The sequence below is a fragment of the Symphalangus syndactylus genome, chromosome 5, assembly GCF_028878055.3.
Source record: "Symphalangus syndactylus isolate Jambi chromosome 5, NHGRI_mSymSyn1-v2.1_pri, whole genome shotgun sequence".
Taxonomy (NCBI): domain Eukaryota; kingdom Metazoa; phylum Chordata; class Mammalia; order Primates; family Hylobatidae; genus Symphalangus; species Symphalangus syndactylus.
Genome location: NC_072427.2, coordinates 122082317 through 122096573, shown reverse-complemented (window position 1 = coordinate 122096573; position 14257 = coordinate 122082317). Strand labels below are relative to the sequence as shown.

General features: G+C 41.1%; 1 protein-coding gene across 16 annotated transcripts in view; it reads right to left on the bottom strand.

Moving 5' to 3' along the window:
- The window catches only part of TRPM7 (transient receptor potential cation channel subfamily M member 7), a 136658-nt gene that overhangs the window by 76770 nt on the left and 45631 nt on the right, over positions 1 to 14257 (bottom strand). For all 16 annotated transcript variants that reach the window (XM_063639440.1, XM_063639441.1, XM_063639444.1 and 13 more), the window contains exons 5-8: positions 9148 to 9361; positions 5189 to 5313; positions 3532 to 3703; positions 536 to 710 (exon numbers count right to left, since the gene is read on the bottom strand). In XM_063639440.1, the coding sequence (XP_063495510.1) occupies positions 536 to 710; positions 3532 to 3703; positions 5189 to 5313; positions 9148 to 9361 (686 nt within the window). The remainder of the gene's footprint in view (positions 1 to 535; positions 711 to 3531; positions 3704 to 5188; positions 5314 to 9147; positions 9362 to 14257) is intronic.

Sequence of the window (14257 nt, the reverse complement as noted above, 5' to 3'; positions counted from 1 at the left end):
GAAGATGGTTTTATTTTAATTTGTTCCCATAACATGTGAGTCAGGCTATTTCCTCAACCCTTAACAAAGTATTGTATTAAACTTAAAATTTTCATGTTCATAAAACACAGGGAAGAATCCAACACTGTATTCTAAAAACCACAAGCCACTTTAATAAATTCATTAAAATGGGCCAGGCACGGTGGCTCATGCCTATAATCCCAGCACTTTGGGAGGCCGAGGTAGGTGGATCACTTGAGGTCAGGAGTTCAAGACTAGCCTGGCCAACACAGTGAAACCCCATCTCTACTAAAAAAATACAAAAATTAGCCAGACGTGGTGGCTCATGCATGTAATCTCAGCTACTTGGGAGGCTGAGGCAGGAAAATCGCTTGAACCTGGGAGGTGGAGGTTGTAGTAAGCCAAGATTGCACCACTGCACTCTATCCAGGCTGGGAGACAGAGCAAGACTCCGTATCAAAAATAAATAAATAAATAAATAAATAAATAAATAAATAAATAAATAAAATTAATTAAAATGTTGTCATACACTTACCCTCCTTCTTCTGTTTGTTTATGAATATATGCTAGCAGATCTGCAGCTCTGCCTGTTCCTTCACATACAACTACTGGAACAGGGGGGCTTTCCTGAAGGTATTCAAGAACTGTGAGGATAACATTTGGCCCACCCTCAAATATAAGTGCCACCACAGGGACACCTTGGCCAATCCCTAAAAAGAGCAAAGTTAAATTAAAAAATTATTTCATCCCAAGCAAGTTTCTCTCCAAGAAAAAAAAATTAGGCAAAATTCAGTACTCTAAGTTTAGATTTTACTGAAAAAAAAAATTAAAAAGTAAAAACATAATTTCTAAGACTATGTTGACTTGACTTTAAGCACTCCACCTGATATCAGTTCACATAAGTAAATTAAATAATGAATACTCTGTCACTATCTTAAAGGCTGTTCTCTAAGTGACAAAATTAGAAAATCCAATATATAATAGACAGCAAATAATTTATATATTCACTACGTAAAAGTAAAAATTTGTTTTCCATATTTTACTGAGCTCTTGACGTGAAATGTAAGATACTAATTTTTTAGTTTGCTTTTTAATACATTAGTTGAACTTCTAACATCTATTTTTATTCATTTTTAAAATATATATTTCTGATTCCAAATGAGACACTAAAATAGAAATTAATGACAGTCTTGGCCGGGCACGGTGGCTCATGCCTGTAATCCCAGCACTTTCGGAGGCCGAGATGGATGGATCACAAGGTCAGGAGATCAAGAGCATCCTGGTTAACACGGTGAAACCCTGTTTCTACTAAAAACACAAAAAATTAAACAGGTGTGGTGGCACGCGCCTGTAGTCCCAGCTACTCGGGAGGGCTGAGGCAGGAGAATCACCTGAACCCAGGAGGCAGAGGTTGCAGTGAGCCAAGATCATGCCACTGCACTCCAGCCTGGTGACAGAGCAAGACTCCCTCACAAAAAAAAAAAAATGAATGAATGTCTCAAACGCCACATGAAAGGAAGAAAAAAGAAATGGCTCACGCCTGTAATCCCAGCACTTTGGGAGGCCGAGGCGGGCGGATCACGAGGTCAGGAGATCGAGACCATCCTGGCTGACATGGCGAAACCCCGTCTCTACTAAAAATACAAAAAATTAGCCGGGCATGGTGGCATGCGCCTGTAGTCCCAGCTACTCAGGAGGCTGAGGCAGGAGAATTGCTTGAACCCAGGAGGCAGAAGTTGCAGTGAGCCGACATCGTGCCACTGCACTCCAGCCTGGGCAACAGAGCAAGACTCCATCTAAAAAAAAAAAAAGGACGGCTGGGTGCAGTGGCTCATGCCTGTGATTGCAGTACTTCAGGAGGCCGAGGCCGGCAATCATGAGGTCAGGAGATCAAAAGCAGCCTCGCCAACACAGTGAAACCTCCTCTCTACCAAAAATACAAAAAATTAGCCAGGGCGTGGTGGCGAGTGCCTGTAGTCCCAGCTACTCGGGAGGCTGAGGGACGAGAATCGCTTGAACCCAGGAGGCAGAGGTTGCAGCGAGGTGAGATCGGGCCACTGCACAACAGCCAGGGCGACAGTGTGAGACTCCATCTCAAAAGAAGAAAAAAAAAATTAAAAATTAAAGAAGAAATTGGTGACAGAATTACATAACCGGAACTGATCAACAAAATTCCAAGACCTCTAGAAAAGCAACAGAAAAAAATTAGTGAAGAATATGAATTTTTGCGTTTACAATAACTTCCGGTGCACTGAGAAAATGGAAAAAAAAAAAAAAGGTATCTGTAGGACTACAAACAATTCTTAACTTTTTTTTTTTTTTTTTGCAATGGAGTCTTGCTCTGTCACCCAGGCTGGAATGCAGTGACGTGATCTAGGCTCACTGCAGCCTCCGCCTCCTGGGTTCAAACAATTCTGTCTCAGCCTCCCGAGAAGCTGGGACAACAAGCGCATGCCACCATGCTCGGCTAATTTTTGTATTTTTAGGAGAGACAGGGTTTCACCATACTGGTCAGTCTGGTCTAGAATTCCTGACCTCAGGTGATCCACCCACCTTGGCCTCCCAAAGTGCTGCGATTATAGGCGTGAGCCACCACGCCCAGCACATTCTTAACTTTTAGTAAAAGCTCTGACTCCACCATAATCTGTAAATACTGTTCTGTAGTTTTTTTATTTCTATTTCACTTTATCACAGAGCTCAACTTCTTGGGGTCCTTAGGTTACAAATTTTCCTTTATTTGAAATAAAAATTTAGATGTTGAACCAGAAAATTCAGGCATGGTTGGAAAGAAAAATCAGTCCCCGGAATACAATTTTTAAGACACATTTAGCCAAACAGTGATACTCATTTCATAAATTTTAAGTTGATTTATTTCTTTCAGTGATTTTCTTCCCTTTTAGTTTTCAATCTTGAATTTCACAGCCATGTATTGGAATAAATCACACATTAAGAATATTTATGGGCCAGGCACAGTGGCTCACGCCTGTAATCCCAGCCCTTTGGGAGGCCAAGACGGGCGGATCATGAAGTCAGGAGATTGAGACCATCCTGGCTAACATGGTGAAACCCCATCTCTACTAAAAATACAAATTAGCCGGGCATGGTGGCGGGCACCTGTAGTCCCAGCTACTCAGGAGGCTGAGGCAGGAGAATGGTGTGAACCCGGGAGGCAGAGCTTGCAGTGAGCCAAGATCATGCCACTGCACTCTAGCCTGGGTGACAGGGCGAGACTCCACCTCAAAGAAAAAAAAAAAGAATATTTATGAATTCCTTGGGCTGAAATGGAATTGCAATAACAACAGAACTTCCAATGAACTTTTTTTGGTTTTAGCCTTGATAACTGAGTACCCAATTTTCACTTCTTTTCCTTTGTCTTATCATTTTGTCTAAGATCAACTACTGTTGGTTGTTTCTTATGTTATCTTGCTATGTAAGAAAGAGCACTTCAAAGAACATTCTACCTTCTTTGAATTTGGCTATTAGTACAGCCCAGGACAATTTCAACAATAACAAATTTGTGAATTCACTTACTAGCATGAATTCTTTGCTGATTAATAGTTTTTTCAAGTTCTCTTCTCAGTCTGACTTCTGCCCCATACTTTCCAACAGTGCCATCATCCACCAATATGAAATGGGAATGCAGATTATTCAAAACATTCAATTTGCTCAGGGGGTTCAATAAGGTTTGATAAGGAGCAACCACCTAAACAATAGCAAACAAAAGAGTTAGTGAGCAGGATTAAATACAATATGATGTAAAATAAATTTTGAAAAAATCCGTAAAGACAAGTAAGAAGTAAAATTCTATTTTACATACAGAAATAAATATGAAATGACAAAGAATGTATCAAAAAGCATAAGCTTTTAAGCAGCTGAAGATTAATCAATAATGGGTTGAAACACATGATTATATCTTGACCCATACTGTGGAATTATATATTTCATCATCACATGCAAAGAGAGAAGCAATAAATAAGTAAATAGTGCAAATAAACTATTATCAGATTATTAAGTGAATAAACTACAATATATAAAAGATATTGTGGCCAGGCACAGTGGCTCATGACTGTGATCCCGTCACTTTGGGAGGCCGACGCGGGTGGATTACCTGAGGTCAGGAGTTCAAGACCAGCCTGGCCAACATGGTGAAACCCCATCTCTACTAAAACTACAAAAATTAGATGGGTGTAGTGGTGGGTGCCTGTAATCCTAGCTACTCAGGAGGCTGAGGCAGGAGAATCACTTGAACCTGGGAAGGGGTGGTTGCAGTGAGCCCAGATTGCACTACTGCACTCCATCCTGGGCAACAAGAGTGAAACTCCATCTCAAAAAAAAAAAGGCACTGTAAAAAACAATAAAATGTAATATTGCTATTTTTCCAGCCACGAGTAGACTCTTTAAAACTGACATTAGAAATTTAATAACACTTGAAAGTGATCATTATAATTCAGTAATTGTATGTATGTATGTATGTATGAGATGGAGTTTTGCTTTGTCACCTAGGCTGGAATGCAGTGGCTCAATCTCGGCTCACTGCAACCTCTGCCTTCCGGTTTCAAGCAATTCTCCCGCCTCAGCCTCCCAAGTAGCTAGGTGGCACAGGCCACTACTCCCAGTTAATTTTTGTATTTTTAGTAGAGAAGGGGTTTCACCATGTTGGCCAGGCTGGTCTTGAACTCCTGATCTCCAGTGATCAGCCCGCCTCGGCCTCCAAAGTGCTGGGATTACAGGCGTGAGCCACTGCGCCCAGCCAGTAATTCTTTTTAACAGTGTTGATAAATATCTATAACCAATTCACATGTCTTTAACCTATTCAAACAAAACACTAGCATTTAACTCCTATTCCCTATTCTTAGAATAAAATTTTCATGTCATGTAGTCATCAAAAATTTAATTACAAAGACTAGATTATATGGAAAATGGGAAATAATTTTATACATAAAAGACTGAAAGCAAAATGTGCCAACACTATAACAGCATTTATATTTATGAACTTAATTATTTACAGTTATGAATTATTTCTATTTATGCATTTCCAAAAATTGAGAAGTAAACCTCAGGAAAATACCTTTTAAACTTAATTTGAAAAGTATAATATAATCATAAATATTTTAAACTGGCACTATTCTTACTATAATTTTGTTTATATATAATTTCAAACATAAGACATTTTAAAAATAATTCTTACATCTCTCCCAACAAGATCATTTCTGTTTTCAATCACTCCCCATGGAGCTATTCCGATAGTGCAAATCTTTCGAGATGATCTGGAAGCATGTTCTTTCAGGGCGTCTCCAACATGTTTTGCCACACCTGTTCATAAAAAAAGTTTATTCATTTTGTTTTTTTAAATTTTCTTAAAGACAGGGTCACCCAGGAAAGAGAGCAGTGGCGCAATGACAGCTCACTGTAGCCTCAAACTCCTGGACTCAAGCGATCCTCCCTTGTGAGCCTCCCCAGTAGGTGGGACTACAGGTGGGTGCTAAGACAGCCGGCTAATTTTTTTTTTTTTAGTAGAGACAGGTGGGTCTTGAACTCTTGGGCTCATGCCTCAGCCTCCCAAAGTTCTGGGATTACAGTCATTATTGTGTTCAGAACAATCCTGTGCTCAATCTATAACACTATAATATGTGATATATTTCTCTACACATACAAGATATAACGCAACAAGGTCATAACAAACTCAAAACAAGGTCACAGCCAAACCTACAGAAGAATACACAAGGACCAAAAAGGAACAAAAACCACTAAACCCCACAATATCAAATCACTACAAATGCCAGAAACACATATAACACTAAATTTTACCATGTTATTTGGTCTAGTCCGTTTTTGCATTTCTCCTCTAAGTAACTGTAGTTTTTTATTATTGCTCTACACGTCATTTAGAAAAAATTAAGAATACAGCTCAGTGGCACAGGACCATATGCAAAACAAACACACACACAATAAACAATGACAAAAGTCTATTTCAGTCAAAAATGAGAGAGAAAAGTATAAAAGGCAGTTCCAAAGAGCATATAACTCCTCATTATCACTTATTTTTTTTTGAGGGAGGGAGTCAGGGTCTCACTCTATTGCCCAGGCTGGAGTGCAGTGGTATGATCATGGCTTGGCTCACTGCAGCCTTGACCTGCCGGGCTCAAGTGATCCTCCCACCTCAGCCTCCCAACTAGCTAGGACAGTAGGCACATACCACCATGCTAGGGTAATTTTTTTTTCTTTTTCTTTTTCTTTTTTTTTTTTTTTTTTTTTGTAGAAAGTGTCTTACCATGTTGCCCAGGCTAGTTTTGAACTCCTGGGCTCAAGTGATCCTCCCACCTCAGCCTCCCAAAGTGCTGGGATTACAGGCATGAACCACCATGCCTGGACCATTATTACTTCTTATGGGCTGAATTGTGTCCCCTAACTCCCAATACCACAAAATATGACTGTAGTTGGAGACAGGGCCTTTATATATGTGATAATACCTTAAAACATTACTGTACTTGGAGGCAGGGCCTTTAAATAGGTGACGATTAATTTAAAATAAGGCCTTTGGAGTGGCCCCGAATCCAACTGGTGTTCTTATACAGAAATTTGAATACAAAAGGAAACACCAGGGATACCTATACACAGGAGGCCATGAGAGGGAGGACACAGCATGAAGATGACCATGTGCAAGCCAAAGAGAGAGAGGCCCCAAGATAAACCAAATCTGCTGACACTTACTCTTAGACTTTTAATCTCCGAAACCATGAGAAAATAAATTTCTGTTTTTAAGCCACCCAGTCTGTGATATTTGGTTACAGCAGCCCTGGCAAACTAATGCATCACTCAGTTTGATCTCCATAATGCATCAGATCTCATCCCTCACCCAAATTATGAAAATAGCATCTTCGTAGATCTTTCAACTGCTGCCTTGCCATTATACTCCATTTTGAAAACATCATCCGAGTGATCTTTGCAACTGTTGACTCTCTACTTAAAACCTCCTCTTCTCATTCACAGCAGAAGCCAAAATGCTTATAATGGTCCACAAGGCCTCATGTGATGAACTGCCTACTGCCTCTACTAGTCACCATGCTTCTCTACCACCATACACCGAACTTCTGACTTCATCACCTAGCACTCTCTGCTTATTCCGCTCAAGCTATATTAGACTGTTCTTACTATTCTTCCAACACATGAGCCCTCTCCTCCCCTTTACATGCTTTGCCTTATGTTTTTCTTATATCTTGCTTCATTTCCCTCTCTCCTCAAATGTCACCTTATCAGCTCTCCTTGACCATGTAACAAAATAGCAGCCCTCCCATCATCATCCCTCACTATCCCTCTTCTTGACTTCATGTGTCTGCATAACATTTATCAGCATCTAACATGTTATACATTACTGAGTTATCTGTTTCTTATCTGTATCTCCCCCACTAGAAGTTCCATGAAGGTAGATATTTTTACTATTTATGGAATAAATTCTTAGCAGCCTGAAAAACGTCTGACACAATGAGGTTCAAAAAATAGTCGCTGTCCGGGTGCAGTGGCTCAAACCTGTAATCCCAGTACTTTGGGAGGCCGAGGCGGGCGGATCACCTGAGGTCAGAAGTTCAAGACCAGCCTGACCAACACAGTGAAACCACATCTCTAGTAAAAATACAAAACTTAGCCACGTGTGGTGACGGGCACCTGTAATCCCAGCTACTTGGGAGGCTGACGTGTGAGAATCACTTGAACCTGGGAGGTGGAGGTTGCAGTGAGCTGAGATGGCACCACTGCACTCCAGCCTGGGTGACAGCAAGACTCCCGTCTCAAAAAAAAAAAAAAAAAAAAAGTTGCTGATAATGAATTAGATGTTTACAAGCTGACTTAAATGTTTTATTTTAGACACTGAAAGTAATCTGCCCTCTTTATATTCAACCTGTATATGTGATAGGGAAGACATAGAGTAAAAGGCAGTAGTATGTTACAAATTAATTTTTGAAAGCTACTTCTTATTGCTGCTGAGGCAATGGATTGCCATTCTTGTATCAATTTACCACTAGCCGGAAAGTGATGGAAATAATGCTTTGCTCCACAGTAGGGTCAAAAAACCTTTTTCTAAAAGGCTAAACAGTATAGTAAGCTTTATAGGGTATACCATCTCTGTCACAACTATTCACCTCTGCTGTTACAGCACAAAAATAGCCATAGACAATATATAAACTGATATGGTTAAGCTTTGCATCCCCACTCAAATCTGATCTTGAATTGTAATCCCCATAATCCCCAGGTTTTACGGGAGAGACCAGGTGGAAGTAACTGAATCATGGGGGCGGTTTCCTCAGTGCTGTTCTGGTGATAGTGACTGAGTTCTCCCAAGACCTGATGGTTTTATAAGGGGCTCTTCCCTCTTCGCTTGGCACTTCTCCTTCCTGCCGCTTTGTGTAAGAAGGTGCCTTGCTTCCCCTTCACTTTCCACCATGATTATAAATTTCCTGAGGCTCCCCAGTCATGCTGAACTGTGGGTCAATTAAATCTCTTTCCTTTATAAATTACCAAGTCTCGGGCAGTTCTTTACAGCAGTATGAAAACAGACTAATACAGTAAATAAGTCAGTGTTCCAGTAAATCTTTATTCAAGGTTTGGGCTGGATTTGGCACACAGGCTATAGTTTGCCAAATCCTGCTCTAAAGTGTTGCGTTTTTTTTTTTAAAGACAAAATAATAACCAAAAAGGTTAGATTATCATTTTTACCTACAAACTGTAGATTATTAAACAAGAGTTAAGTATATCTATATTCAGTGTCAATCTTTATTTCAAATATCTAATTGCTATTACAAAAAAATTTAAGGGCCGGGCGTGGTGGCTAATGCCTGTAATCCCAGCATTTTGGGAGGCCAAGGTGGGCAGATCACGAGGTCAGGAGTTCGAGACCAGCCTGACCAACATGGTGAAACCCCGTCTCTACTAAAAATACAAAAATTAGCCAGGCATGGTGGCACATGCCTGTAATCCCAGCTACTCAGGAGGCTGAGGCAGGAGAATTGCTTGAGCCCGGGAGGCAGAGGTTGCAGTGAGCCGAGATTGTGCCACTGTACGCCAGCCTGGCAACAGAGTGAGAGTCCGTCTCAAAAAAAAAAAAAAAAAAAAATTAAAACACACTAAATAAAATTGGTATAATCATCACATTACCTGTGTTTACTCCTCCAGTTAAAATCCAGGCTCCGGTCGTAACTGCAGCTTTAATAAGACCTTTTCCAAGCAACTGCTTGATTCGTGGGTGAAGCTCAAATTTCTGCATGCCCCCATGTACAGAGATAACAAGTTTGGGTAATTCCATTTGCCATTCTTTAAGCAGAAGTTGCAGAATGACTTCAGGTTTGGTGTCATATGATAGCCTCACATACTAGAAAAAGATTTTAAAAGGACAAAATAATTGAACATGTTCACAGGTTTCATAATGCGACATTATATGACTTTGGAAAATTTTATATGAATCAGATTATGTAAAAAGAGTTTCATAAGCTATTTTCAATATATTTATACTCCAAGGAATAAGCAATAGCAAATGATTTTAAAGTTGAAAAAATCATTCTGTGAGATCTACAGAAATAGCGAAACTAACTTTTAAACATTTAGACACAAATGTTACTCTTTCTGTTTAAACTCAATTACCATTGACCCAATTTACCAAGGTACCTGCAGTATTTATTGCCTTCTTTAACGATGACTACACAGTGAGTTAGAAGCATTAAGACTGGCTGAAGAGGATCGGAAAAGGAAAAAAAGGGAATTATGGGAGAAAAAAATGGATGCTTCTCAGGCTCTTGCTATGAAGAGAGGCAAATACTGAATTATCTGTTTGAAAGTTTGGCAATGATCTAGTCCATTTATAAACGGATTGTGACTACGGAGTAAAATTTAAAAAGATATATTTAATATAGATGATTATTTTCTTCGCTGTAAGTAACTGGATTTGATCAGACTGAGAAATAATCAGAAAATTGTAATCAACATTTCATGGTGTTCGGATGGATTCTCCAGTTTAATTTTTGAAAACATCTTTCTATAGAAAAATAGAAAAAAAGCTATCGTGTGTGAAATAACTTCTTCTGGTTTGATTTTAAAAATTAACTTCCTGTTTAAGTGATATCATAAGACTACTTGCTATACTCATATTAATTCATTCTCTTGGCCTAAAGCATATATATGAAGTAGCTCACAAGAAACTTCAAATATTCAGACATTGAGACATTTAAAAATCATCTCTAAGAAATCTTATTTGCAAAATGATGTATTTCCCATTCCTTTACAAAGATCAACCACCACCGAAAATCTCAGTACTGACAAACAAATGAAGCCAAAAGGCCAGGCACAGTGGCTCATGCCTGTAATCCCAGCACTGTGGGAGGCCGAGGCAGGTGGATCACCTGAGGTCAAGCGTTTGAGACCAGCCTGACCAACATGGTGAAACCCCGTCTCTACTAAATACAAAAAAATTAGCTACGCGTGAGTGCTTGTAATCCCAGCTACTTGGGAGGCTGAGGCAAGAGAATCGCTTGAACCCAGGAGGCAGAGGTTCCAGGGAGCTGAGACTGCGCCATTGCACTCCAGCCTGGGCAACAAGAGCAAAACTGCGTCTCAAAACAAAAAAAAAAAGCAAAAGAAATGAAGCCAAAAAAACCCCAGAATTCCGTAAAACTGAGTAGAAGACTCTGGAGTCCCTTAAGAATACTTTGGTTTTTGGTTTTGTTTTTTTGAGCCACGGTCAGGCTCTGTTGCCCAGGCTGGAGTGCAGTGGCGCCACCTCGGCTCACTGCAGCCTCTGCCTCCCAGGCTCAAGCCATCCCCCTACCTCAGCCTCCCAAGCAGTTGGGACTACAGACACACGGCACCCTGCATAGCTAATTTTTTTTATATTTTTTGTAGACACAAGGTTTCATCATGTTGCCCAGGCTGGTCTTGAACTCTTGGGCTCAAGTGCTCTGCCCACCTCAGCCTCCCAAAGTGCTGGGATTACAGACACACGGCACCCAGCATGGCTAATTTTTTTTGTATTTTTTGTAGATACAAGGTTTCACCATGTTGCCCAGGCTGGTCTTGAACTCCTGGGCTCAAGTGATCTGCCTGCCTCAGCCTCCCAAAGTGCTGGGATTACAGGCATGAGCTACCACACCAGACCAAGAATGCTTTGTAAATAGGATTCGTTCTTCTTTTTTTTTTTTTTTTTTTTTTTTTTTTTCTGAAAAGTCCCGCTCTGTCGCCCAGGCTGGAATGTCTCCCGGGTTCAAGAGATTCTCCTGCCTCAGCCTCCTAAGCAGAGTAGCTGGGATTATAGGTACGCACCACCAGGCCCAGCTACTTTTTGTATTTTTAGTAGAGACAGGGTTTTGCCATGTTGGTCAGGCTGGTCTTGAACTCCTGACCTCAGGTGATCCATCTGCCTTGGCTTCCCAAAGTTCTGGGATTACAGGCATGAGCCACCATGCCCAGCCGGATTTGTTCTATAATAAGTCTTTCTGTATCAGTTTTGTTTAACTCATTATTATATTTGGGCACATAAAGTAGTATTAGATAAGCAGTCTAAAGTTAATGTTTTTAATACTATATTAGAAATAAATGAGAAATTCCACTTCCTACAATGATGGGCTAGGTTGGTTTGGACATACTCTGCCCCTGGGAACTAGAAAAACTAGAAAGAAGAACAATAACACCTGCTTGAAGACATTAGCAGGTGGCCGGGCATGGTGGCTCACGCCTGTAATCCCAGCACTTTGGGAGGCGGAGGCGGTGACAGGTGGATCACTTGAGGTCAAGAGTTCCAGACCAGCCTGGCCAACACGGTGAAACCCTGTCTGTAATCCCAGCTACTCGGGAGGCTGAAGCAGGAGAATTGCTTGAATCCAGGAGGCGGAGGTTGCAGTGAGCTGAGATCGCGCCACTGCACTCCAGCCTGGGCAACAGAGCGAGATTCAAAAAAAAAAAAAAAAAGACATTAGCAGGGTACAAAGGCAGTGAGAATTTGTAGGATCGGGATCCAGGAGAAAAGAAAAACTTGGAGAGATGATGAGCTCACTGTTTGGCAACGTTTTCCTCATCAGAACACGGAGGCAGGCAGAACAATGTAGAGGTTAAAATGGTTTTTGCTGTCGTTATTTGTTTTTCAGGCAAGGTCTGGCTCTGTTGCCTAGGCTAGACTTTGGTGACATCATGGTCCAGGGCTCACTGCAGCCTCGACTTCTCAGGCTCAACTGATCCTCCTGCTTCAGCCTCCCAAGTAGCTGGGACTACAGGCATGTATCAGCATGCCCAGCTAATATTTTTGAATTTTAGTACAGACAAGGTCTCACTATGTTGCCCAGGCTGGTCTCAAACTCCTGAACTCAAGTGATCCTCCTGCCTAGGCCTCCAAAAGTGCTGAGATTACAGGCATGAGCTACCATGCCAAGGTTAAAATGTTCAAATCTGGCCCGGTGCGGTGGCTCACGCCTGTAATCCCAGCACTTTGGGAGGCCGAGGCAGGCGGATGACTTGAGGTCAGGAGTTCGAGACCAGCCTGACCAACATGGAGAAACCCGGTCTCTACTAAAAATATAAAATTAGCTGGGTGTGGTGGTGCGTGCCTGTAATCCCAGCTACTCCGCAGGCTGAGGCAGGAGAATCGCTTGAACCTAGGAGGTGGAGGCTGCAGTGAGCCGAGATTGTGCCATTGCACCCCAGCCTGGGCAACAAGAGCAAAACACTGTCTCCAAAAAAAATAAATAAATAAAATAAAATGTTCAAATCTAAATAAATAATAACCATGTTTTAGAGGTTTATAACAGAAAATTAAAATTTATGCTGACAAGAGCACGTAAGTCTTAAGAGAAATAAGTGCAGTTTCAAATATTCCAAAGGTTCTTGCACTGTTGAAAAAGTGGTAAACGACTAATTTACAGTAATGTGCCACACATTTTGATTAATGACAAACTGCATATAATATTAGGGTGGTTCCCTAATATTATAATACCATACTTCTGTACCTTTTTCTTGTTTAGATATATTTAGACACATATTTCCCACTGTGTTACACTGTTAAACCTGCCTACCATATTTAGTACAATAACATGCCATAGAGGTTTACAGCCTAAAAGCAATAGGCTATATACCATATAGCCTAGGCATATAGTAGGCTATACCATCTAGGTCTGAATACACTCCATGGTGTTAGCACGATGAAATTGCCTAACACATCTCTGAGAACATATCCCCATTTTTAAGTGATGCATGACTGCATATAACAAGTTAAAAATGCATTTTATCACATTATCACATTTATTATAGTATTCTTTTTCTTGTTTCTTTTTTTGAGACAGAGTCTCACTCTGTCGCCCAAGCTGGAGTGCAGTGGTGCAATCTCAGCTCACTGCAACCTTCACCTCCCAAGTTTAGGTGATTATCCTGCTTCGGCCTCCCAAGTAGCTGGGACTACAGGCTCGTGCCACCACGCCCGACTAATTTTTGTATTTTTAGTAGAGACAGGGTTTCACTATGTTGGCCAGGCTGATCTCGAACTCCTGATCTCAGGTGATCCACCCGCCTTGGCTTCCCAAAGTGCTGGGATTACCAGCGTGAGCCACCGTGCCTGACCTATAATATTCTTTTTCTAAAGAACAGAAAAACAGGCTGGGCATGGTGGCTCAGGCCTGTAATCCCAGCACTTTAGGAGGCCGAGGCGGGAGGATCACGAGGTCAGGAGATGGAGACCATCCTGGCTAACACAATGAAACCCCGTCCCTACTAAAAATACAAAAAATTAGCTGGGCATGGTGGCACACACCTGTAGTCCCAGCTACTCTGAAGGCTGAGGCAGGAGAATTGCTCGAACCCAGGAGGCCGGAGGTTGCAGTGAGCCGAGATTGCGCCACCGCACTCCAGCCTGGGGAACAGAGACACCATCTCAAAAAAAAAAAAGAACAGAAAAAGAACGTATAGTAGACCTTTTGTATCTGTGGGATCCACGTTTATGGTTTCAACCAACAGTGAATCAAATATATTCAAGAAAAAAAACTGAGCCTATACTAAACATGTGTAGACTTTATTCACCTGTCATTATTCCTTAACAATGCAATTTAACAACTATTTACATTGTATCAGGCGTTTTTTAATATTTTTATTTTAAGTAGAGACAGAGTCTCACTATTTTGCCCAGGCTGGTCTCTAACTCCTAGCCTCAAGCCATCCTTCCACCCTCTCAAAAGTGTTGGGATTATAGGCGTAAGCCACTGTCCCTGGCCTATATTAGGTATTATAAGGAATCTAG